Raw genomic sequence first — 27705 nt, 5'->3', positions numbered from 1 at the left:
GAGGAATGATTACTGGATATTCAGATGCCTAACAAACTGTCTGATCTTTTGACTGTTGCTGTGAGTGCACTGGCATCAGTAGTTCATCCCCACAGGTAATAACTGAGATCATTTTAAGGAGAGGCTACAGTAGCCTTGGACACCTGAAGAAATCCAGAGCTTCCAGGTGGTCCAATAAGATCTTAAACTACCTGGTGTTTGTAGAAGCATTGGGGTGAGGGAGTAGTGACTTTATCTGGGAAGAAGTTCTAGGTGGTGGTCTGGTGACTCAGGTGACTGCCATCCTGGAGAACTAGATGTGTCCCTGCCCTGTTGTGGATTGTGGTGCTGGCTAGTAAGTTACTGGAGACTTTTACAGGTGTGTGTAGATTTACAGTTTTGGTGTTAATACACAACTCCAGGCCTCAGTGCTCATCTCTGCAGCTGGGACCCCCAGCTAGTGGAGTTGTGTTTCCCAAATACAGAACAGAATACTACAAAAATTGGGAGTATTTGAAGAACTAGAATTTAGACATCTGTTCTGGGTACCAAAGCTAGAAGATCCTTCTGATGCCTTGAACTCTTAGTTTTTCAACCTGTTAAAAATACATTGCTACCACTTAACCATATGGGACAGTGTGAAAATTGTGGTAAGCACTGTGGATCTTTAACAGAAGAGGTGCTATAAAATGAGCAGTGTAGGAAAGATTGACTTGATTCAGAACTCTGTACTGACTACAAGGTTTAATAAAAATGAGTAGAATGAAGAGTTCTGGGTTCAGGGAGTATTGTCCACCTAGTTCACTGAGTGAGGGTGGGGGTTTATGGGAAGGAAAGAATGGAGAAGGGAATTGGGGATCATGCATATTCCAAGAGAAGCTGAATTGGTTCAGCTTCACAGGTGATCATAGTGCTTACATTTCCTAATGTGTACTTCTTCACTCCATGCTTTTTATATATAGACATTTTAAAGATGCAATTACAAGTTGATTTTCATGGCATGTATAAGTAGTGGAAATATCCACTGTGTCCTTAAAACATGGGTCTCAGGCTGTCAGCTTTGCCTCTCTTGTTTACTTTATTGTGCAGCTATGTGTAACAACCTAGTCCAAAAATCTATCACCAAAGTGTGCCTGCCCTGTCAAGGATCTCTTCCCTTACAGCCACATTTACACACCAGTGCTCTGACTTCTTGAGCTGGTGTATGTGAAGTAGTAAAATGCCAAAACAGGCCATTGTTTTTCACCTGTTCTTGGAAGGACTGTTTTTCAGCACCTATGGTAATGGTAACTGGAAAAAAACATCTTTAGTTCATGTCAAGCTTTAAGTTGCTCAGACTGAATGTAGAAGTTTGGCTGAAACTGCTGGTTTGTGGATGTCATTGGTTATTCTGGAAGCCTCTACCATCAGGGAAGACTTTCAAAACAGTTCTGTCAGCTGGACCTGAAACTGATGCAGAAATGTTTTATTTCCAAGCTAATGACACAGATGTGGTACTTTTAATAAAACATGCATACCTTGGATCCTTGTACTTGGTTGACAGACTAAGCTTGCCAAGTGAGCTTTCTTACATAAAGATGTAATCTTTCATCTAGGAAAGGAGTTTGGCTATTTTTTGCCATTGAATCTAGATGTACAAAACTATGCAAGCTCTTTCAGAAATACAAGGCCTGAATACTGAGGTTGTTCCTACAGAGGGCTGTTACTTATCTAAATTACAAATGCTTTTTCATCCCAGCTCTGAGCATTTGATTCTAGATTGGTCTTTGCATGTAGATTTGTGTTTACATGAACTGCATAACCTCTTCAAATAAAGGCTTACAGTAAAAGTGAGGTAGACTTAAGTATTCTGAACATTGTTGTTATCCTTGCCGTTTTCCCTGGTTTTGCTCAGTGTGAAGGCTTCCTTTGCCTTTGAGTATTATTCTGAACTTGGTTTAAGATTCCAACCTTAATATTGGAACATGTTGTCCAGGAAGAATATACTTGGTGATATTCAAACCTTGGTTGGACAAGTTTTCGAGCAACTTGATCTAATTGGAACTGTGTCAAGTAGGGGCTTGGACTATGATGTTCATATGTCCCATTCAACCCAAATGGTTCTGAATTTGTTTGCATCTGTATCTATCCTGGTTCTTTATACTTTCCTGTTTGGACCTAAAGGGGCAGAAGTAACTTTTTTTTTTTGCTTTTTTGTAATTGAATATTGAATCTTGTTCTGTGACTCTTAACAGCACAGAAATCTCTGGTGTTGAATTTGAGTCTCTTTCAGCAGGAAAGCTTTCTGTGAAGTTCAGTCTTCCAGGACCTGACACCAAGCTTTACTGCAGGCAGCTTTTATTTTTATAGTTACGGGAAGGAAAGAAATTCGTGCCTTTTTTTGGTTTGGACTTTGACTGAGGTTGGCACCTTGTAAGATCTTTGAGGAGATCCTTGAGTACCTGAGCAAACTGAGTTTCAGTATTGTGTTCACACATTGCCAGCAACTTCATCCTGCTTACGCATCATGAAACAAGATGTTGTCAGTTGAAGTCAGGGGTTTTTGCCATTTAATTTCATCAGGAGCAAAGCAGTAAATTAGGACCCCAAACTCAAGTAGTAAACATCTTACTCCTTATTTATGCTATAATCTACTTTTTTTTGCAAAAACTTTCCTGATTTACTTTTTGAATCTAAGAAAATGCAACTTGAGTATGTTATCCTCATGGGTTTAAGACTGACATCTCTGAGTTTGCATTCCCTAAGTACAGACTTGGGTTTTTGCTACCAAGTCAGTTACCAGAAGGTACTTCAAGTTGAAGGATAAAGAATAAAAATAGATTAATTTAACTGATCTTAATTTTTACTGTGAAATGCTCCTTCTGGGTGTTTAAGTGAAGTTTGGTATCTGCAAGTCACAGGTAAGAATTAAGTGTTAAAAATGTGTAACTTGCACTATTTTCATAGCTTGTGGACTAATGCACATGTTCTTGCATGTCCCTCTAAAATACAACTTGAAGGGCACACGCTAAATTTACTGTAAGGGTGGTTATAAATCTTTATATTTTGTTAAAGAAAGGTTAAGTCTTTCTGGCTGATAATGATTCAAATGCAAACCAAAATTAAAGTGCATAACTGAAGCTTCCTGTATACTGATGTACATTTTTAAAAATCTGGGATTAAACCGTACTTAAAATGAAAATTACTTTACCTGATGCATCAATAACACAATTAGCTGTTGAACTGCATTCACTTTTGCAGTGCCTATGGGAAAGATGTAGATGCTTTGTGTTTAGGTAACTTGCGGAAGAGCCCAAACTTTTTGTTTCTTTAAAATGATGATTTATCTCTTAATTACAGCCAAGTCTTTTAGTAAACTAGGTTTGTTTTGAGTCACACAAGGAGGGAGTGAATGTTCTCTAAAGGATAAAACACTTATCTTCTTTGTATTATTAGTGTTCTTCCTTCTCAGGCTTTGTTGTATTTACTGTTATGAATGAGTTTCTCTAGGGAAAATAAGTGAGAGGCTTTAAATCAGGGATTGCCTGACTTGAATGAATCCACACTAAACCAAATTTTGGGGAAAAGCGTCTTCTGGATAGTCCCATTAGAGTTCACCAGGACATAAGTGTCTGTATATACAGGCAAATGCATTCCTACAACAACACTAGAAACAAAGGTTGCTGTAGATTAAGGAGTGTTGAGCTGTTGCAGGAATTTATTTGCCTGTATATACAGACACTTGGTACTATCTTGCATTACTAATTTGTCATGGTTTTTTTAAAGGGAATTTAGTATAAAATAGGATCCTGGAGTAATACCTCTTTTTGGTAAAAACTAACCAGCTATACAGAGCTTAGTGTGGGTTGATTTAAGTGAGCAGGTAGGAAAAACAGACTTAAATCTTCATGTTCCCTAGAGAAACAGGTTCCTGTTGATTGATCTTGCCATTGAAACAGTGATTTCAAAGGAGATATAGTTATGATATAGAATTGATTCATTTTTCCACATAAGGCAAATATTTGCTGGTATCCTCCTGAGGAAGCTTGAACATTTAGGTCAGTGGATTTTTAATTTTAAATGTAGAAGCGGGGAGGGGAGACATGGTCTGTGGCTAGTAAATATTAACTGGAGATATATCAAACCTTGTTTTACTAGCAGAGTTGCAGTCTATTGCAGAACTTAATTTCAATTCTAACTGAAATGCAGTGTTTTAATACACTTAAAACAACCTTAAAAACAGCCTTAAAAACAACCACAAAACCTTCCTTGGTGCCTCTCTGAAATGCTTAAATATATTTAACTTTGGCTTCATGCTGGTTTGTTGGGGTTTTTTTGTTTTGTTTTGGTGGGTTTTTTTGGTTTTTTTAGGATAAGCATATTCTGTTAATCCAAGTAAATTCTTCCCTGGCTCTGAATGTCTGTGCAACTGCAATGTAAACTGACAAGCTTGTATACTTTCAGTATTATGGAAGTTGTTACACAGAGAAAAGATTTTAGGGAGTTGTCATGACTGAACCCAGCCTCTCTGGGTAGTCTAGAAACATGACTTTAGAAACTGTAATTGTTCTTGCTCTTGACGTGTTCAAGATTTGAAAAAGATGGTTGCATGGCATACTACCTCGGTTTAGTAGCTGGAGGGCTGCTGGACTTAAAAATAAGTAAGCTTAAAAAAAATTTACATAAGAGTCAACTGGTTCTAAAACACCACGGTTGTGCCTTTAGAGGAATACATTTTGCAGTGTGACAAAATTAACTAGTCTATTGAAGACCTCTGTACTTAATACTAGATACTCATAATGTATGTAATTGATCTTCAAAACTAGTTATGGAAATTAAAACACATTAAGACTAGCTTCAAATTTCTTTAGGCAATCTTAAGAGCTGCAAGACTACTGGGCCTCCTGTCTCCTGCAGCAAAGAAGGGCCATGTACAAATGTGGTTTAAGTCCTTGGTATTTGATTAGGCTTTCAAGTAAGATGCAGCCTTGGCTGTTCAGAGCTCCTCAACTGTAGTTCGATATGTGGATGGCTCAGTGTCCTTTTTCTGCATATGTTTGTAGGACCCTTTCAAAGACTATCTTTTATCTTTCTTTGCTTGCCTTTTATTTCAGTAGTGGAGTCCCATCTCCAGGTCTTACTTAAGTGCAACTTGCAAATGGAAAGTAGTATTTTGCCAGTTAACATTTCCTGCTTCTGAAAGTAACTGACTTTCCATGAGTGGAAAAAGACAGGAATAAACAACAGTCTTAATATTTGGAATATACTAAAGTGAATTAATTATAGGATATTTTCTTGGTATTTGCTTGTCCTGCTTTTTCTCCTGGCTTTAGTGAACTGAATCAGCTGACCAAAGAAAGGACATCAAGTAGCAGGCTTCTTGGAGGCAGTGTGCTGGTAGTTTAGCCAAACCAGTTTGTCCCTTGTCATCTAAATACAGGAAGCCTCCTTTAATTGGGGAAGGCATCTGAGTTGTGTGTATGTCTTAATACGTGTAGGGAGCCAGAGCTCTTCACTGCTGTGCCTAGCTGAAGGACAATGCTAGTGTGAGTCTTTTCGCCCTCTGTAGAAAACTTGACTAGTAATAGAGCATACTGCTGGAAGTTTGGGGAAGTTGAAACTGGAAATGGATTGATGCAATAACCTGTTTGTTCTAGTCTGGAAGGGGTTAGCTGCTCAAATGTAAGGAGGACAGTAACCTGGTAAGTCATGTGTCTGGCTTTAAAACTGTAACTTGCTGTCTAAATAGGAGCTAGCAGAAAATTCCTTATAGTCAAGCTGCTAGTGTTTCCTTACCTAGCTCTTGCTGGTCTCCTTATCATGCACAAGCACACATGGTTTTATGTCACAATTTGACTTTTGCCTTACAGTATTTACACATATTAAGTGGCTGGTTGAACAGTGAGTGGTGTTGATGTCTTGGCAGTCTTGTGGATGATGCCCAAACAAGTACTTGGAATGTCCTCTAGAAAACAGCTGTCTATGATCCTAGAAAAGCTGGCCTGATCCTTAACTCAAACATGAAATTTGGGTGGTAAGTTCATAAAGAGGGGTCTCTTATGACTAAATAAAGCTGGCTCTCTACTTAGGTCAGCTCTTTCAATATGATTATTTGATTCAATTGTTACCAGGCTTGTTTTGCATGTACTAATAAAGAAATACCTGAACTCAGTGCTTTTCTTGTATTGAATTCACTATTTTATACTGTAAATAAGCAGGGGTACTTATGCTGTGATCAAACATACTTATCCCCTGCCATGGTTGGTTGGAAAGAGACTAGCTCCTCATCCCTGAGTTCATGGATGCAGGCAGAAATATTGCTGTGTGTAATACCTAAAGACAACTTCAGTTCTTGTTGGTACAACTGGATACAGTTGTATGCTTAATAGCTCTAATGCAGATCAGGGCTTTTTGAGGGTAGTTGGTATTTGAACTGTAACCTCTGCTGTTTAAACTTAGCTTGCTTAATGCTTTGAGAAATAAATATCCAAGTAGTTCAAGAGATGAGCAAGCTAATTGACTAGGTCTGTACAGAAAATGTCACTTCTGCAGGTGTTGAAGTGATTCTTAAGCTGCCTCAAATTCTCTAAATTCTAAGTGTCATGCAGTTGCTTCCAGGCTATGTTTTTATAAGAATCTGCTCTGGAAGCAAACAACATATACAACACTAGAGTAGTGGTTCCATAATTTGACTTCTTTCTGGATTAGTTTTGTCTTGCATCTGGGAGTTGGATTATGTCATGAGGGGTCTGAAATGTCAGAGTTGGTGTAAGGTAAGGAAGGGGAACATTTTGTTGGGGAGTATGGGAGCAGTACCCTGTCTGATGGCTCATGTTTCAGGGAGTGTGAATGTAATCTATTTTAAAGCAAACCCACCTTAAGTGTCACACTAAAAAAATCATTTTTGGAGTGTGCCACAATTTTACCAAGGCTAGTGTTAGGCCATTTGAAATTATTAACTTTCACATTTGTATAAGGTAGTCCCCTGTAAGTCATTGAACACTGAGCCTCTCAAATGTCTGCTTATTCCTAGATGAAGATGGTGAAGGTGGATATGCATCTTACTCAAATGGCCTCCTTGACAGATCAGTTTTTTCAATGCAATTTAAGAATTAATGGATTCAAATTGTAGTCCATAATTGCATTGTGCAAGGTGTGCAATAAAAGGAAGTGATGTGTTATAAGTCTTGATAACAGAAAACAGACTTTTGTGTCCTGCCTGTTCCTACCTGTGTAGATGATCAGTGCTATTGCTCTGAGCCTGTTGGGGGGGAGTTTCCTGTTATGGACACTTTATAATAACTTAACCTACTTAATGCTTTGAGAAATAAATGTTTATTCATAGAGCAGGTACTTGGTATTTCAATGAAGTTGTCTTATGACAAAAGCATTGAGTGGTGTTTTGTTAGAGGTTTTAAAAGCTTTGTGCCGGACCAAGTATGGTGAAAATGAGGTCAACTTAACACACTTAGGAGCTAATAGCTGTAACTGCATGTACATGGTCCTAAAGTAGTTAAAGGGGGGGGGGGGATCTCATGGGAGTGTAACTTGAAACTCCAAAGGAGTCTTCAAATCAAATCTGCTTCTTGGTTCTTCCTATTTTCAAAACTTTCTTTTTTTTAAATTATTTGTAGATCTCTTTAGTGTTGCATTGACTGTCAATAAAATAGAACACCTAAGGAGCCTGTTTTGATAGCTGTTGTGTAACGCCACTGTCATAGAACAGCAGCTGCCTCTTTCCAGTACTCATTCAGTTAACAAAGGACTGAGTTAAAGCAAAATGTTACCAGAGGGAAGGGGGATGAATAGGTAGTTTGGGAGGATGAGTAAAACCTTTGAGACTTTTGATTAACAGGCTCTTATCCCTATTTGTTTGTTGCCTTCCAGAAAGGAAGAAATAGGGGAGGGAGTGTGACTCATGGCAAATGGGCTGTAAGGACCTTAGTGGAAAAATGGGATGTATGAAGAGCAAATTATTCCCTTCCTTACTCGGTTCTGCTATTTCAAATGGAAACTTCTGCTGCCTGGTCTCTGTCTTGCTCACTTGCTTTTTCTGTTTTGTAACTTCAATCTAATATTGCCCTACTTTTCATGGCTCTTTGGTTATCTTTTGACATAATATCCCTTCCCCAGCACACTTGGTCAACTTTCCAGCTTGGAACCTACACAAGTCTGAGTTTCCACCAGGTCAGGCCCTGCTCAGTGTTCTGTGTCCTGTCAGCTTTCATATCTGACTACTAGATTCAGATCCCATCCTTGCAGATCTCTGCACAGTTCAGACTGATCTGTGTAGCTCATTGATCCTTCTTGGTTGATGTTACTTGTCTGTCATGTATAGAAAGCTGAGGAATGTGAAGTAACTGAAATAAAAGGAAAATGATAGAATGGGTTATTAATTTGAGCTTTAAACTTCCAGTTGTTCATCAGAAGATCTCTGATGTGTAAATTGTATCCAGGCTTATGTATGAACAATTGCAGTGTTTGAATCTTAGGGTTTTATCCAAATGAAAAAGGAATTCAAAGAAAAGAAATGGTAATCTTATAAGAAAAAGTGACACTTTTGTCAGACTTTGTTTTCAAGCTTGCTGTGGTCTTTTGACTAGGGTGGTTTTGAGATCTGTGAAGGAGAATATTGATATATAATCTTTTATTCAGAAACACTTTCCTGAAAAACCCTCTTAAAGTGAATATTATAATCCCACCTAAAGTTCCACTGATTTTTATTTTTTTACATCCATTATGGAAAAAAAGGACCTTTCTTAATGCAAGATCAAATTTCTCTTTATTACCATTAGCTATTAGATAGCCACAGTCTCAGAAGTGCTTCTACTGCCTTGCCTACTGCACTCTTTCGCCATTTCAAGCTTTGCTTACTGTTTGAGATGCTTTTCATTTTAACTTTGAACTGTTGCTTCTGTATTTAATTCTTGAAGAGTGTAAGAAATGATTTTTTTACCTAGTATGCAAAGATAATCAGCTTAAACTGCTTTAAAAGCAGATTAATGTCTCTTCTGAGTGCAAAGATGAAGGTAACTAATATGCCTACCTGCGAAGGGTTCCACAGGAAACTAAATTACCTACCATTAAGGTATGAGTCAGCACAGTGGCAGATGTTGGCAAAACTTTTTTGATGCTTTGGTCTCTAATTAATTTTAGTCTTCACTCATAGAAGCACAGGTAGAACAGAAAAATGGAATAAGACACTTTCAAAATGCTCTTATGTAGGACACTTCCCACCTGTCTTACAGGAATGAGATACTCAGCATGGCTGTTGATCTCTGCTTACTCTGTCATGCATTTGAGTATTGGTGGGTATGCTTCTTCATATTTAGTAGCTTTCCAAACTGGAAATTATGTAACTTAATCTGGTGCAGTGTATGATAGAGAGGACACATGGCAGTAGAAACCAGAAAATACCTCCCTGAAGATCAGTATTGCTGCTTCTCTGTGTACATGTTTTAAAACTCTCAAGCAGTAACCTTACACTAGCCTCAGGAGCGACTGTATTCAGGGTAGCAGTCCCAATGCTCTCATCCCCTCTGTGTATTTTAGCTCAGCCACAAGCTAACTGCATCACCCCAAGTGGTAGGTAGGTGATAGTAGCACTCCATTCCTATTCCTTAGCACACTAAGAATAGAGGAAAAATAGTTTTTGGGGAAAGTGAGCAAAAATCCACTAGGAAGAACATAAAAAGGAAGGGGGAGGAAAAGAATAATCTATAGCCAGTGTGAGCTAAAGCTGAGCAGAAAGCGGCCAAACAAAAAGGTGATGAAATGGTGTGTGATAATATGGTGCAAGAGAAGGTTCAGCCACTGCAGAGCTAGGTTGTATGGGAGCAGTAATGTTGCAAAGCTAGAAATGTAAACAGAAATAGAGAACTTTTAATCAGAAGCTGTGCTTGCGTAATACTAAGGGTGTGACATGGTGTGGCATAACCAGTGCAGAAATGCCATATTTCAGCAAAAGGAGGAGAAAATACACCTTCAAAGTAGTCAGTTACCAGAAGAAAGTTTGGTTTGGTTTGTCTAATCTTTATGAGGATAGCTTTGTGGCTAGAGGAAATTTGTATTTGTTTTTTTTCTTCCCAAAGCTGCTATTATCTTCTGTCACTTTACTTTATGCTTATCAAATGGTACCTCTTCTGTTCTTGCTAGATACAGCCTTTCAACTAAGAAACTAAAGTGACAACTTCCCGATCTACTGCTTAAATAAACATGTTTATTGAAACTTATCAAGAGTGTTTTTTCTAGCTATTTTGCCAGTGTTTTAATTAAAAAAAAAAAGAAAAAAAAGAAAAACGTTGTCAGACTCATATAATTTAGACTGGAGGTCATGTAGTCCAACACCCTGCTCAGAGTAGTGCCAACTTGGATGTTGGATTGGGTTGTTCAAGGGCTGGTCAGGTTTGGAATATCTCCAGGGATGGAAGTTCTACAACTTGGAAACCATTATTCTGACTTTCCCCCACTATTATATTACTTGTGTTTCACTATTACAGTATGATTGATATATCATCCCACTACTCTACTTTTCCATAGCATGTTCCAAGAAAAAACAACGGAGGCAAGACCTGTGTGGTAGTTGAAGTGTTCACCTAATGGCCAGGTTCCCAAAATAGTCAACAAGGAAGGATCCTAAGAAGATGTTTCAAAGCAAAAGTTTAGTTTAAGTGTTCCTGTTCACATCACCTTTAAGTACTGGAGCCCTATGGCAGAATGACTTCTTACATATTTAAAATTGGGCAATGTTAATATGTCCTTCAGCACCTGTGCTTAAATAAGAAAATCTAAACCAAACCAGCTATGAGAATGTGACAGCCTAATAAGAAAGATGGGGCAAAGCCAATTCCTTTAGTAGACAAGTTTGACTTTGCAGGATTTACTGAAATGGTCCTGTTCCCTTTATCTTCTACCTTTTGCTTTCCTGATAGTGCTGAATCTGTTCTTTGTGGATCAAGCAGAAGAGCTAACGCAAAGGAAATGGTGGGAGCACACAGAGGGGGGAGGCTGTATTGCCCTCCTCAGGGGCACAAACTTAGATGTGCTTAGCTGTATTAATTAAGCAGTTATACACCAGTACTTGGAATGGCTTCTCCCTTAAGTAATTAGTGGTCTTGAGATGGTGGTAGAATTCATAGCAATGTTTCTTCTTACAGTCAGCTTTTTTTTTTAGTTTGGCACAAGTTGTTGACTTAGGAAGTGATAACATTTGAGGTCCTTATCTGTGACTAGCAGCCATGCAAGAGGAATGCTGATGAGCGTCTCGTGAAGTATTTTCTGAATACTGGCAGGAATAAAGCGGAATTATTAACGCTTATATTGGAACATTTTTCTCCTGTTTTTAAACTTCTCTATAAAACTCTTGAGACTCACTGGCTTCTTCCAAACCTCATTAAATTCAATAAAAAGCTTGTTGCAGATTTTGTGAAGGTTTTTTTCTTGGACATTAACTACACAAAGTAAGTCTACCGTGTATCTTGCCTTTCAAAAAGCAAGGACATGGCCAGAAAACTCTCTCTGAAGAGTCATTCTAGAGTTGCGTAGTCTACCTTCATAGCTTTTTTTGTTGTTGTTTAATAAGCTTGGTAAGTATTCCTGTCAAAGGTGACTTTGTACAACCGGGCAGCTGTAAAGTTGAACTTGTTGCATGATCGAGCTGGTACCTCAAAGTAAAACTGTCCTTTCTGCTTCGTGTGCCATATTACCAACCTATAAAGCTATTGGAATTGGTATTTGGCTTGTTGGTTGAGAAATACTTTAAAATAATAAAAGAAGTTGACCTCTGTTGCAGGTAACCAAATGTTGCTTTTAGAAACTATTTTATAAAATTGTAATTCACGATTAGCTGAGGTTTTTAACAGATGTAATCATAGGGTGTTTTCTGTTAAAGCAGACCATCCTAATGTCACAGTTTTTTTAAATAACAGCTGAATGTAGATATGAGATTTCCCTGAAGTATGTCCACCATACAAAATGTTAGAATTTCTTTTGGTTGATGCATCTCAGTTTGTACTTTTTAAACTCTTTCTACTACATTAGTCCTAAAATTACACATCCTTTTTTGTGTACTGAAGGTATTTTTATTTTTTCCCTGTCATAAGCCATAAACTACAGGACACAATAAATGCAAAATAGAGATTTTTTTTTTAATGGACCAGAATGTGAAAATTATCACTAGTTGTGGCACATCAGAGTACAAGCAAACTATTTCTAGCAGCAGGATTATGTTTATAGAAGCTAGACTTTTCCAGGCACATGCAGCATGCTATTGGGATAGATTCCAAGTTATTGTGAAGAAAAAATCTTCTGGTACACTGGATACAAAGGAGTGGTATTCCATCAGTTTGGCTGCTTGCATTCTTTAGGAATGGTTGGGTTTAGTCTGGAACTTGAATTTTAGGATTTGGATATTTTAGTATAGAACTTGGGTCCCAGCAGTCATTCAGATGCTATAGAAGGCATCTGTGAATACCTGCTGAAGTGACTGCATAGGAATGAAGCAAATGAGATTTTCTCCACATAATTTTTTTGACAAATATGTTTTTGTAACACAATACTTAAATTTATTTTTGAGGAAATAACTTTGTATAGCACTTGGAAAGTAAAAAAGATAGGTTTGGGAGGAATGGTATCATATGAGCATTGCTGTTCACCTTGGCTTTTTTGCAGCTTTGTCCAAAAGTACTTAGGCAATAATCACTGTTTGGAGGTCTTCATCTGCTTTCTTGGGGGAAAAAACTAATTTTAGTGTAAAATTAAAAAAAAACTTTAGAAGATCAGTACAAAACTAATTGGAAGCTCTATAAAAGAGCCCTCCTGTGGCCTCTATTGCTAAGTAATTTTATTTTTTTATTTATTTCTGTGTACCAAAGAAGTTTTATAAAAAAAAAAGGAACTGCTTTGTGGCCATGACTTCTGAACTGTTCCTTGCCAGAAAAGAGGCCTTAACCATGTTGTCAGAGTTTAATTGTTGAATTCCCTGTTTGGGAATGTTAAGATCTTGGTAGTTATGACTCCCATAGTAGATATAGATTTTTACTTTTCTGCTTTAATTAAGACAAACAGTTGAGTTTCTTGTATAAGTTGCTAGCTATTTAAGAAGTGGGGGTTTTTCAAATGAAGGTTCATGTTTTAAAGTACTGTCTTTTTATTTGCAGTTGCCAATGTGAAGTATCGGAAGAGTATAGTTTGAAACTTTCTGGGACAAAGAGGACTTTTATTATCTCTCATTCTTTGGTAAGTTAATTGTATTATTTTGGTAAGACAAGCTACCTGTTGAAGGTGGATTCTACAGTTATAATTGATTACTCTCTTAATTAAATAAAGCATTTTCCAAGATGCTAGACAAAAAAAAAAATCAGTATTTTACTGAGTTGGAATTTGCAACCTTTAATTATCACCCCCCTTCCCCTTCTGATTCTTAGTCGTACACAATCTTCAGGCATGATTCTTTGTCTATCCTGCTCCTATTCCTGAGTAATGTGCAAATGTACATATTGTTAGCTACTTCCCCAGTAAATATTTTTGAAATCTATTTAGTTACTTCTATATGCAGTGCCAGGAACGAGGGGAAGCCTTGCTGTCAGGGACTGAAATGTGGGAAACTAAGTATTTATCCTTATCTCAGAATAATTTCCTTCCACCTGGGAAGGGGAAGAAGTGTTTCAGTTTGTAACAGAAGCATCTTTTGCTAAAGCTAGATTGCATTCTTGAATATTTCATTCTCAAATTTTCAAATGCTTCTTTGTCAAACTCTTCTCATTCCTATCTAAAACTTAAAGGGTAACTGTGAAACAGCATGGAAATAGCTATGTTTTGAGACTGAGGGTCAACTCAATTTGATTTTGATACTAAAATAAATGGAATTCAGGATCTGGAGAGGGAAGGCAGGGGAACAAAGTGAAACGCTTGGGTACATCCTTTTTCCTTTTTTTCCCCTCCAATTTTTCTCTTTTCTTGCTCTAAATCCCACTACATTTAAATGTATGTGAATTTGAATGATCCTTTATTTATATAATCTCTTTGTGTAGAATCACTGGCAGACAGATGGTTATTGCTAGTCTTAATTATGTACATAATTTAGATCAGAAGGCACATCTGAAACGAAAGGCAATTAAGATGTTCCCATATTGGCTGAACAGAGTCTGAGGTTACAACCTTTACTAATCATTTATCCTTTCAAGCAGAACATAAGGATGGAGAATTAACAAGACTAACCTCTTTTGGTGTAATTTAATATATGTGAAACTACAGTTGAAAGGGCAGCACAGTAAGTTGATAACATAACCTTTTTAGGCCTCAGTCCTGACAAAAAATAACTAACAATAAAACCAAGTTTCACTACGCTACATATAAGCTATCTACTATTTATTTGTGATCCTATTTATAAGTAGAAGCCTGAATTTGAGAGTACTTTTTATGAAGATGTTTTTTGGTCAGTTATCTAAGCTCTATTTGAACATTTCCATTTCATTTCTGGAAAATGATTTTTACTGTCATGGAAGAGCTGATTATTTGCCAGCTGCAGTTAAAACGTGAATTCTGATTATGTTCTGCAACTAATCAAAAAAAATATGGTGTGAGTCAACTTGAGAATAGATTTCTTCAGCCAGTATGTGCTAGTCTCACTTGTATCAAGCTGTCCTTCAGAGTAGCACGGTGTGTTAATTATCACGGGTAAAATTCAACAGAGCGGCTTGTTGGTGTTGATGATATGAAGAATGTTCTTGTTTTCACTTTAAGGCAGTGGTCTTAAAGTGAGGGTCAGAAATCCCCTTACTAGGTGTCACACAAACACTGTGATTCTTTTTCTATTCACATGATTCACCTGGAAGAGTTTGCTAAACACATGGATGGAAATGGATTTAGAAAGCTTTGGTATAGAAAGAAATAGAGATTGAAAGTGTGGTTTCCCAGTTAATTCATATGATCTCAGCATGGGCTGCTACTGAGAGTAGCATGTGGTCCCTGTCGCTGGTCCCAGTGGTGTATTTCCTTTCCCTTGTGCTTATTCCAGTGATCATGAAGGGAGTGGGATCAGCTTATTGACATGATGGGAATCGAATTATTTTGTTCAGTATATTCACTGTCCATCAGATCAGTGAACTTCATTCTAACAACTCAATGTTTCTTGCTATTTTTGTCAGCAATTTTTAGAAGTACTTTTGTGTTGTGGCGGTTAAGTTGGTGAAGCGTTTCACTAATACCTAGAAGCAGCGTAAGCATGCAAACTATTTCTTTTAGAACTAGTCTTATAAGTTCTTGTACCATTTGTCTTGGCAACATCACAGTTTGTATTTGATAATCCTGATTAAAACTGAAACCACCTTTTTTCACACAGCTTTCCCAAAATTCACTTTAAAATGGAAGGTTCTCACATTCATGTAAAAAGCACACTGTTAGTATAGAAGCTGCAAAATGAATGCAGCAATTAGAATAAGAAATTTGTTCTGCAGTAATTTGGATAGTCTCTGCTCATGGTTTATGCTGGATTTTAGGAGCACAGCTGTAAAATTTTAAAAGACCTAATTTTCTAAGCTAATACTGTTTTTATTAATATGTAAATGGTTATATAGTAAACTTTAAAAATAAATATATCTGAAGTATAAAAGAACAATTTTGCTACAGCACAATGCCTAATATATTAAAACTTCATCAGTGATACGAAGCATGTTTGAGATTTGTAAGAAAGCTCATGTTTTTAATTAGGTCGGTGTTTCTTTGATAATTGTGCTTGAAGTTGAAGGAATTTTCTGAAATAGCAAGGGGTTTTTTATATTCAGAAGGCTTTACTATTAATGTTTGTTCGAGTTGTACATAAATTGTCTAGATGAATTGATCTGGAAATGTTTGGTCTTAATGGCTTTAACAGTGGCTGCTATTCTGGAAGAGCAGAATTGGCACTGGTGAAGAGGTAGCTGGCTGCAGAAGGCAGTTGTGCCAGCAGCCTGCCTCCAGCAGCCTGCAGGAATGGTAACTTGAGATGTTCTCCTCAAAAATGTTTGCATAAATATGCCTTAACTCTTCATCGCTCTTCTGGCTGGCTGTAGACCTCACAGCTGAATGTGTGAGCTTAGCATTATTTTAAGGATGGAGAAGCGGATTTGTGTAAACTTTACAGTTTTTAAACACATCTTCTCTTGAATCATTAGTCTTCATTATATCAGGATCTACTGCAAAGTTAATCCAGTCTGCACCTTTCTTGATGGATAAACTGTAAGATAGAGGTTGATTGGACAAATAAGCCTGTTGCTTAGCCAGCTATCATTTTAAATTTGAGCAGGAGGCTCATTTTTTAAAATCGTAGATGAAGGAGAATAGTGCATCCTGTAATCTGAAAAACATACAGTGAGAACCAAAGGTTAGATGCTGAAAACAGATGCATTTGAGAGAACTGCTGAACCCCTCCTTTCTTGGTACCTTCAAGTCAAGAGTAGACGTGGTTTTGGAAGATAAGTATACCCAAACACAACATAAGTGAAATACCAAGTCATGCTGGAATCAAGCACAAGCTCTTGTTTTGAATACAAGAGCTGGAATTTTATGGCCTCTGAAATATTAAAGATCAAACCTGATGAATTTATGGCCTTTTTAGCTTTAATTATTGTGATTCTTTGAATTAATTTCACCAGTTACAGCATGGATTATGTATGAACCATCTTTCTTCTGCTTCTTTTGAAACAAAAATGTTAACTAATTCTGCCTTTTTAAAACCAATATTAACAATAATGCTATCTTCACCTTGCTGTTGGGAGGTAGCATTTCTAGATTTCCTTTGTTTCTGATAACTTAAAAGAATGTTCCTACTATCATTTGTTCTTACGGGCGTGGAAATTTCTGTGCTGTTTTTTAGTTTTTCCTTATGAGTTTCTGTAGTTGATGGATTCAGACTTCCATCAAGTTGTCTAGCTACTTTTTTCTTGTTTATTTAAAATTGGGATGTTATATCTACTTTTTACATTAATTCCAGCTCAATTCTGCTCATAATTTTCTCCTTTATATATATACACACGCACACGTCCTTCTGCAAGCTGTGCAATTTTGAGTCAACTTGCAAGCTTTTATATGCTGTTTTTCCCCTACTCTGGGGACATAAAAGCATTTTGTTTATGGTGATGTTCCTATTTAACAGAGGTTTTGGGTACATTGTAATGCTTTCTTCTCATTGATTGCTTTTAGACAGTGGGGTTTTTTATTTTCACAATATGTGTATTTGCTGCTTCTTTTCCCTTTGCAAATATTCTGTACAATATATAGGATGTAGTTAGCGCTTCCTGCAGTCGTGGTGTGCTTGTGAGCTGATGGATTTGAAGTGGTTTTCTGTCAATCACAACACTGATAATTTGAAATATATTGTAAGTAAGGTGACATGAACTGAGAACTGACTGAACTTAACTGACATATTTTTGTTTGTACCTTTTATGTGCTGTAGACTGCAAACCCCATAAAATATCTGAATGAATCCTTTTTAAAAAAAATAATATGGAAGAATCTACCTGAATTTAAAAAATCTACTATAAGATAAATCACAAAATCAGATTGTAACTCCTGTATTCACTTTCATCATTAGTTCCAAATAGGGTCAGTTGCATAAACTTTAAGAATGTATGCTCTTTAATATTTCCAGAAGATTTGCAGATGGTAAAAGATTAGGAGATTGTTAGATAGTAGAGAGAGCAAGTCGCTAGTGAATAGTGATCTGGAGCTCTTGGAAGGGCAGGTGCAAGAAAATGGATATCTTGATACATCCATGGATGTAGAAAATGAGTCATAACTATAAAATGAGGAATTCTATCCCTATATGAATTCTAATTAATATGCTGTAGTTGAAACAAGAGTACTTCAGGAGGATCTGACAACCTGTGTTACCTAAGAGATCCCACTAAATGATCACAGTGATCCCTTCGGTTTTATAACCTATGTATTTGTGAATCACCATCTGCAAGTGACTTAGGAGAAAATTCACAGTGATTTAGAAGGATGAACATGTTTTAATTTAAATTATATAAACATTGGTCTAATTGCTGCATTCAGAGGGATATTCTCCCAGCAGTACATTCAAAGATGATTTTTTAGAATGAACAGAAGGAGCCAGACACATTTTGAAACAATTTTGTCTCTCAGGAGAGCTAGTTTATATGGATTTAATCTTTTCATAATTACTGTTTGCTTGCAATGTTCTAATAGCTGAATTCTCAGTCTTTAAAAGTTAATTTGTATTTATTTGCCAAAAGAAAATGAATTTAATTTCATCGTTCTACTTTTCTGGTTTTCTAGATTTTAACAAGTGAAGGGGAGCTTCAAAGTATTGTGAGTAAAGACGAGGATTTCTCCTCCTATCCAGGGCCTGTCATGGTAAGCAAAAGGGGTTTGTAGGGTCTCTTACAAAGAATAGGCTAAAATCTGAAAAACATTAGGGAACTAATGTTTACATGTGGGATTGTTGAATTTTAAGTATAGTGCTAGCCTAGCCTAGGCTGATGCTTTTTTCCTAATACTATTACAAGTCTGTTTTGGGTTTTTTTGTTTTTTGTTGGGGTTTTTTTTTACTTTATTATTCAGGCTGCAGGACAGAAACCTGTTTCTAATATCATACTTAGTTGTTTGAGTGCTTGTCTTGTAAGTTTAATAACTTTAGTAAGTTACTGATACCTGAATTCTCTAAACACTTCATCTAGTTTGAGCTTTTCATTGGTCATCAATAGCTTGCTATGTGGTGAAGGCAGCAGCAAGTGGGAGCGCTGAAGTTAACTGTAACACTTTGTTTCTCAGGATGAAGAGACTCAGCACAGCCTTGAATGCATCCAGGCTAATCAGATTTTTCCCAGGAAGCAGCTGATCCGAGAGGATGAGAACCTTCAGGTAATCACCACACTGCTCATTGCCAGTTAAGATCACAATATGTCTAGTTGACCTATGTATTCTCTGGCCTCTCACATAGAATTTTTGTTCGCAGTTGAGCACAGTAACAGGAGAAACACATTTTCTTTTTAAATACTCATGTTCTGTTGGTAGGACAAAGAACTTGTGCATTGGATTACAGGAGATTCCTTAGAGTGTCTGAAAAATATAGCCATTACTTGTGTAGTAATTTCAAGTGCTAGGTGTTATTCCATAGTTTAGAACTCTGTTTTTTAAAAAAAGAGTAAGCCAGTTAAACACTACCATTACTTCCTGTTACTGAGAAGCCAAAAGTCTTATGTTGCACAAAATGGGTATTTTTTGTTTCTTAAATTTCCAAAGTTCCTTTTGAAATCAATTTAGTTCAAATGATTTATCCACACAGACACTCTTACATCAACTGAAGTAGTTTCTTTCATTTTAATAGAAAATATTTTTAATTCATTTAAGCTGATATGAAGCCCAATTATTTTCAAGTTGAGCATTTACACTTTTCACCTGGCTCAGCTAAATTGGCCTTACGTCACGTTTTTAATTAAAACAGTTGCAATTTCTATGTGCAGTGTAATATGACTGCTGGTTTTCTGACTTTATAAAACAGCAGCATGTTGTGCACTTTCATATCTGCAGTGAGAAATACTAAGCAAAAAGTATGATTTGTCCAACTGACTTCAGCTGTGTAGCATTTAGGTGTCTGGTCTAAGCTGGTTACATGAGCTTGCTTAGTGAATATTGGGGACCAACAGCGTAGAAGATAATTCATCTTGTATGTTTTGGCTGCTTTAGGATGAATGCAATAACATTATGGAAATGCCACTCTCCATTAGGTAAGGAGCAAGAGCATAAATCAAGAGGTTGGTCAGACTTCTTGCCAAAATGTGAGGGTATTTTGCTCAGATTTTTCATAAAAATTCATTTTTTCTTCCCTGACCAAGGACTTACTACTCAGGAAAATGAAGAGAAAATGAGGAATCATTTTAAGAATTAATTAACCTCTGAACCAACCTTACCCAAGATTTTCCTCCTTAACAGTAATAGCTAGGCTGAATTCTCAGCAGTGTTTCATTTTGATTTTTAGCATCATGTGTATTTGAGTGTATGCTTACAGGAGGTACATATTTTTGGTAAATAGTTTCTGAAAGATTTTTTCCTTCCCATTCTGAAGGTCCCATTCATCGAACTTCATGGTGAGAGTACGGAGTATGTAGGACGAGCAGAGGATGCCATCATTGCACTTTCTAATTACAGGCTTCACATCAAATTCAAGGAGTCTGTTGTGAATGTAAGTATTATTCATGCTGCTATGGTAATACAGGTATTCTGAACTCAATCCAAATAAGAGAATTTAGGATAAAAGTACAGTGATCCTGCCTTTTCAGGTTAGTGCTAATGAAAAATCTCTTTATGATGTTCAAATCACATTTTTCAGGGAGAACAGATATGTATTTAGGCATCAAAAGGTGACTCAGCACCTCTGAAAATCAGGCTTTGTACAGAAACTTTGCATTGTTCAACTTTATGTTCTCTTTACAGCTGGCTGTGTTAGCCGTTTTTCTCCCCGAGCTCTGTATATACTCAGTAGAGAAATAAAAGGTCTTCCAAAGGGCTGTCTGGAGCACCTAAGCTAGGTTTGAGCCTTGTTTGGAGCTTCAAAAGGTGGAAGTAGGTCCAGCTATTGTAGTTACATACCTGAAGTTGGATAGGATGAGTACAGTCATTGACGTAAGAGATCTGTGAATTGGACCTCATCTTCAGATGCTTATGCATTTCTTTAAGAGCTTTACTTTAAGTATGCATTCTTCAAAATTGTTACATATCCAGTTACTTTTGATCATAGACATAAATGGGCATTGTACAATCCTTTGCAGTAGTATAATGCTGACATATACTAGTCTTACTAGTTGTAATACCATTTCTGAACCACACAGAATTTGATAGGACGTTATACATGGCACAGAAATATTTTTTTGTGGATATGTGTAATGAAACCAGTAAAATAAAATCCAAAGAATTGAGGTGGTTTGTTTGTTGGGTTTTTTCTCCTGGTGATGGGGTTTTTTACCAGTCTCCTTATTTCAAGACAAGTCCTGACCCTGGCTAGTTGTTCACAGTTTACTCATGTCAGTCATAAATCCTGAGCTATGCAGTGGTGAGTTAAGAGTAAACCACGAAGACTGCATGTTATTCCAAAGCTGAAAAAAGTAAGGGAAACAAAATATAAGAATTGACAAGTGTCCAAACACATATGTGACTGAGACACATGTGATACAGTGGTCTGGAATATCAGCGAGATCTCCTGTGCACCTGATTTAATTAAATTTAAGTTGTTTTTTTATTGTTTTGTGCCAGAACCAAATTAACTGTGTAATACTAACTGAAACAGTCTTTACTGGTTTATGTTGTCTCTAATCATATAGCTATTTTATCTACAGACTTTGAAATATGCCTGTGTCATAGTTATTAATCACTGTAAGTACTACTTTAGTTCATGAATTATCAAGTTAGTAGGCTGAATAGGCATGTCTGCTAGGCTGGTGAACATCTGTGTGCAGCATTAAAGTACTAAAATTCATGATGATGTGGGTTTTTTCAGCAAATAAGGCTATTATTTCTGAACATGGCAATTACTCAAAATGATTGCAAAAAAATTTATGATGACAAAAATTTAATTAGCAATTTAAGGGCAATTAGCTTCCACTGCTGACCATACAAAGGAGGTGATACAAGTATGTGTATATGCAGAGGTAGTATAACTTTTCACTTCTGTTACTCTGTAGTCAATTCTGAAGTATAATTTGAGACTTAAAAGTTAAGCTGTAGGTGCCACCGTGTATCAGAATGGTAGCCAAGGGTCAGGTAGGTGCTGGGATGCCTCAAGTGCAGTCCAGCCAGATGCATCTCTACATGCTGCTGGCAGCAGAGAGAAGATGTGTTACGAGGCATGTGTTTTATAGGACTCCTTTGATGCTTTGTGATGAATTCTAGGTCTGAATTCTGCCAAGGGACCTGCTACAATAAATCTATATTGTATTACTGTTAGATTTTTTTTTTAATTCAGACTCTGAATGTTGTATGAAATCGGCAACTAGAATTGACAAAACAAAGGACTGAATATTTAAAACCAAGGAGCTGAGACATGAGAAACAAGAATAGCCCTAGAAATCACGAGTTTCTTCTCAGGAATGCCAGGAAGTTAGAGAGTTACTTTATTAGAGAAGCCACTAATGCATGTACTGCACTTACTGTCATCTCTGTCCTTAGGATAATTGAAGATATTAATTTTCAAGAATTTTCAATTTAATATTTTTGAGCAGTAACAAAAATTGATGTTTTCTTTAGTATCCTTTGTTTGTGTTCAGGAAAGAGTCTGTAAAAGTTTGTCAATATTATACTATTAATTTTGCTTGCCTAACTTTTATATCCAGTATTCTGCCCTCTCACTTCATCTGATATCTCCAAGGTTGTTAGTCCTGCTTCATATGTCATCATTAACCAGAAAGATTCAATTGGGTAGTGTATGAGGTAGAGCAGAATATAGATTATTCTTCTGTAACTATATACGATCATCACTAATAACTTAGTATGAACTCTACTGTCATCCAAGGCAGACAGGATTTTGAATACCTGTAAGTGTAAAAGATACTTGCAATAATTAGGAATCATACTTAAATTGTTAAATTTTGCAGTAATAATCACTTTGGTTATTGATGGTCAACTTTATTGAGCAGATGGTGATTTTCTAAACTAAATTTTCACTGAGTACTTTTTGATAGTGTTCATCTTGATTCTTTCCTACTGTTTTTATGTTGCTAGAGTTGTTCAGAAACCACCTGTAAGAGGACCTTTTAAAAAATGTATAAAAGTTCACTAATGTTAGGAGTTGTGGGTTTTTTATTTGTAATGATTTTCATAAGAATTGCTATCCTGACAAAGGCCAGCCACACTAACAACCTTGTCACCTCAGCAGGGAGAAGTACTTCTGCGTGAGAGGATTCTTAGCAAATATCTGTTATAGTACTTGTAAAAAGAATTCCCTGTGTCTGAATGTGTGGCTGTTAATGCAAGCATCTCCTCTTGAAGTAGGTAGGATATTCTCATGGTAGAAATGGTCCTCCAGAGAAAGCAGTATGCATGTCAACTACTTGCCCTTTAGTAAGGGCAACTTAAGGAAATGGAATCCAGCTAAAAATGGATTCCTGTCTTTGGGGTGTTTTTTACCTCACTGTTCTCTTTTTGTTTACAATTCAATAGACTGTCTCTCAAAATGATGCTTGTGAAACCTCAGTAAGTAGCACAATGCTGCCAGATCACTTGCTGCACCTGTGCTTGATAAGAAATACATTTGGAAGTTGATAATGCTCAGATTACAACACTGCAGAAAATGGCTGTATGCATAAATCTTTGCCATGGATAATTTCCTAGATCAGCGTAGTAATAGGAACATGGTGTTCTAAATGCAAAAACAAAAGATCCAGTAGACTGTGCATAAATTGGAGGGATTATGACATTCAAAAGTGTTGACTTATATTTATCCATGGGATGAAAATACAGACTCAACAGTGATATCTCAGTGGACACGGGAAGTTTGGTTCCCAGGCTGATCTCCATTGATTGACTTTCCTTAAGAAAATTTCAAACTTTGCAGCTGGTGAGTGTTTCTGTCTAATCATTTTCTCCCTGTAAGCTAATTGCCTTTATGGGAGAACTAAAATTTGAGTGTAGTTTATGAAACCATGAACTTGTATGTAGCCTCTTTCAAATAGTAGATTTTGGACACAGTGGAAAAAGTCATACTGGCGAGACGAGGGAAACTTTCAGTCTTGGTGATTGAGTTTTAGTATGAGCTTGCCTTTGCTTGGCCTTTAATGGGAAAATGGTTGGTTTGGTATCTTCCTTACATATGTAGTGCAGTTGTGGTTCATCTGTGCTGAACAGGAGCTTAGTCCTTGTTTTGTTCTCAGGCCCTGATCCTCTGATTGTTCGCACTGAATGCGTGTCAGTTGTGAAAGCAGAGGGGGCACTGAATGATTGCCCCCAAGACAGAACTTAAGTGTAATTAGTTGTAATTAAAAGCAAATTTGCCTCGGGTACTGCTTGTAGGTTATATGAACAAGATCACACCTGGAAGGATTTGACTCCCTCCACCTGGGAGAGTCCTGGAAGATCTTCTGAGCTAACCTTGCATCCTCAGTTCCTCCATATGTCATATTATACCGTGCTTCAGGACATACAGCATGTAGCCGTGGCCTCGTGCTGTTTAAAGTAACCAGTCTGTGACATAGTCCTGACATTATTTTAGGCTTTGAACTGGGAAAACAAGAAGAAAGTACTAATTACAGCTTATGGCCTCTGGGTGCCACATGGTATCCTGGGGAGCCTCAGGCCAAATGGTGTATACAGAGTAGAGTATATAGTGTAGTCACTCATGAAGGGACTGGCTTATAGCAGCCTGGCCATGGTCAGCTGCATACCGGTTGGCTTTGTGGTCAAGGATTGAGCCATGGAGTGGGTTGTTTAAACAGTGTAAATGTAACTTGTGCTTTTTCTAACTACAAAGGTATATTTATCTAAATATATCTTGTACTGCTGTTAGATAACAGACATTTCCAGTAGTTAAAGTAATTAAAAAGAAAAAAATTTCAAAAAGAAAAAGTTTTGAGTTGTAAAACGTTGCTATTGTTTAAAACGAGGTAATTTTAAAGGAGATGGTCAAGAGACAGATACTGCAAGAGTACAATGCTCTAGTACTATCTATAATGCGTTATGATTGGCCTTGGATAACAATGCATGTTTTTTCTTCTAAAAGCAAAAATGATTGCTTCTCCACTGCTTTATTTCGATAGCCATTATTATATGGTGAAGTGCCTGCACATAGAATTGATGGCTCTTTCAGGAGTAAGCTAACTGCACTGGGCTTCTGACTTGCCACATGCATCAACCTGAAAAACATAATGAAAATGGAAGGTTATCAGTGGTAAAGAACGGGCAATGAAGGCAGATAATTTTACAGAATTTTACTGGGAGGAGAATAATGGACAGGAAGGAGATTGAAAATATGAGAGGATCAGAGGACAGATTTTTATGACCGGAAAAGAAAATTAAAAAGATTGATATGAAGGTTGCCCTGAAGAAAAAACTGGCAGATTCTAAGGAAATAAATGGTGAGCTGCATGTAGACTGTCAAGCAGAGGGCAAATTGAAAGGTCATAGAACAAAGAGTGACTTTGAAAGAAGGAAATTAAAAATAATGCAGGAGTAGAAGAATACTTAGTATGTCATTGGAGTGTAGACAGGAGGAAGAGGAGCCAGAACCAGACTGCTAAGAGGAGGGAGTAAGGTGAAGAACTGCTTAAATGAAGATGGACATGGGAAAAAATGCAATAAAAGAGGGCTTGAAAAGAAATAATTAACAGACAAAGCAGCATTTGACTAAAAGAGCAAGTCTTCTAGAGTCTTTACTCATTTAGTTGGGGAAGGGTACCTTACTTTCCATGTTGGTGCCATGTAAGCCAATGCTAGATTTAAGTAATGTGTGTATGTGAGGCTGTCCAGTGGGGAAGAATGGAAGATTGTGCAGTCTGAGGTTTGTTCCAGTACCTTAAATTTATTAGACAAAACTATCACAACAATTTATTTACCTTGCAGACTAGAAGCAAGTAGGAGAAGGGGTGGAAGAAATTAGCAGTTAAAACGATTAACTTTAGCAGATCTTACAGATCTTGTCTGTAATGCTTGTAAATACTCTGTTACATTGGTATCTATCAGCATCTTCACTGTACTTACTCTCTGCAGGTGACTCTGCAGTCAGTTTGAGCTTAAGTATGGCAAATAAATGGGGGGGGCTTATCTCACAGGAGGGAATCCTCATTTCACATGCCCCTTCATGTTGCTAGTTACATAATTTATATTAGACTATCACACATCTTAAACCAGTAATAATACTGAAAGCATGGATCAAAATTCAAGTTCCAGCTTTATTTGAATACCCAAACTGCTGTGCTGTCAAGTCAGACACCAACTCATCTAGTCTCCTTGTGCATGAATTTTTTTGTTCTTCAATGGCCCAGTTACAACAAAAGGAACAAAAAATAACTTACCTGTACCAGCCTTGCTGGTCATGGGAGATGAAAGTTAGTACTTTCTCCAACTAAGAAGAGTCCAGCACTGCTTCTTGGTTGTGGTCTGACAAGGGCAAAGATAAAGGGTGAGTAATAAGGCAATACCTGCCTGTTGTATTTTGGGGAGTGTGAGCTCTGGGCTATTATTTGAACTTTTGCATTTAGAAGAGGACTCTGGACTCTGACTTTTGAGTTGGCAGGGAGACATGAGGTGCAGCTGTGGGCTGTGTGCCTGCCTTCCCAAAAGACGTGAGAGTTTTGATCTCTCCTGGGGCACAGCATTTACCATTAGCTTTCTCTAGGCATCTTCATGCTCAGAGTAAGGTTTCTTGTGGTTTGTGTTTGAGAGATCTCTTTCCCTTGCCTACTGTTTTTAGTTCTATTTCCTTTTTTCATTTCACTGAAATCAGGTACTTTTTAAGCTTTGTGGTGCATGACTAGAAGCTGTCTTGATTTCTCACCCCCCGGATCCTTGACTGGAGATGACCTTCAGTGGCTTGCTCAGAGTCATATGGAAAGGCACTGGCAGAGCAGGGTGTTAGAGCCACATCTTGTAAACCCCAAGCCAGAACTTAAACTGCTGGATCATACTCCTCTGATGGCAAAGAAGATAACAGAGTATTTGAATGTTTCGCTGATAGCCTTTGTATTGAAGGATCTTGATGGCAGAGGTTTTGTTGCCTTGTGTAATGTTCAATATAATCTCATAAACAATTCAGACAGTTTTACACTTTGTTTATTATCGGTATTAGCTAAATTCTCTGTGCCTGGAATTTAGACATTTACGTATGAGATAGTTGAATACTAACTTTTATTCGTTTAAGACAATAATGTACATTTGTCTGTCTCGGGTAAAGGTCCAAAAATATTAATGAAAACTAATATTTTCATCTTGTGGCTTCTTCTTATCTTTAAAGGTACTTGCATGTACTTAACATGTTTTGCCTGATCAAGCTTCTGCTAATTACATGTGCCATAAAACATAAGTGCATATAGCTACACCTTTAATAACGAATGATTCAGCATTATTACTGTAACTATGGCTGCTTTGGTCATGAGTGTTGATCTAAACAGGCCAAATGGTTTTTCCCTGAAGAGGAAATATGGGATATTTCTATGTAATGAGCATCTAGACTGCAGGAGTTTGTTAGGGGAATCTTGCTTCGCAGTTCATTTTTGACACCAACAGCTAAAATTGTATTCCCAAGATCCCTGAATTTGGACCTATAAGAGAGAAACATGCTTCCATGAGAGATGAGCTTATGGGTTCCTGCTGCTTTTCCTGCCTTCACTTTTGTCACCAGCGCTGCAGTCTTCTCAGCTGTTTTCATGTGAGCCCTCAAGGTTTTTGGACTGTACAGCAATGGAGCTGAAACTACTGATACATGGTACCATACTTCAGAGCTATTGAAGTAGTTATACTTAGTTTTCTTTGGTTTTCTCTCTCTTTTCAGATTCCATGTGGTCCTGTAATAAATCCTTGTGAGATATGCAAAGAAATTACAGTGTTGGTGCTGTTTGAAATAAAATTATATAATCTTTTTAATTGCAGGTTCCATTGCAGCTTATAGAAAGTGTGGAGTGCCGTGATATATTTCAACTTCATTTGACTTGCAAAGACTGCAAGGTTATAAGGTAGGAATAGGGTGAATGTTGAATGGGGGGGTAACTTTGCTTTCCACATGCTGTGGACAGCTGTGACATTTTAAGGAGATGTTTTTTCTTACTG

At 37.2% G+C, this 27705-nt stretch overlaps 1 protein-coding gene across 9 annotated transcripts in view; it reads left to right on the top strand.

Moving 5' to 3' along the window:
- The window catches only part of MTMR3 (myotubularin related protein 3), an 86896-nt gene that overhangs the window by 19575 nt on the left and 39616 nt on the right, over positions 1-27705 (top strand). For 5 of the 9 annotated variants that reach the window (XM_049804094.1, XM_049804093.1, XM_049804092.1 and 2 more), the window contains 5 exons: positions 13116-13194; positions 18235-18312; positions 18730-18819; positions 20024-20140; positions 27529-27611. In XM_049804094.1, coding sequence (XP_049660051.1) covers positions 18310-18312; positions 18730-18819; positions 20024-20140; positions 27529-27611 — 293 coding nt within the window. In that variant the 5' untranslated portion in view covers positions 13116-13194; positions 18235-18309. Of the gene's footprint in view, positions 1-5195; positions 5661-5828; positions 5993-11204; positions 11418-11445; positions 11544-13115; positions 13195-18234; positions 18313-18729; positions 18820-20023; positions 20141-27528; positions 27612-27705 lie in introns of those variants that run through there. The other 4 variants (XM_049804091.1, XM_049804098.1, XM_049804097.1 and 1 more) reach the window with 4 other exon arrangements.

The sequence above is a fragment of the Accipiter gentilis genome, chromosome 7 (genome assembly GCF_929443795.1).
Source record: "Accipiter gentilis chromosome 7, bAccGen1.1, whole genome shotgun sequence".
Lineage (NCBI taxonomy): Eukaryota > Metazoa > Chordata > Aves > Accipitriformes > Accipitridae > Astur > Astur gentilis.
This window is presented reverse-complemented; position numbering and strand designations above follow the sequence as displayed.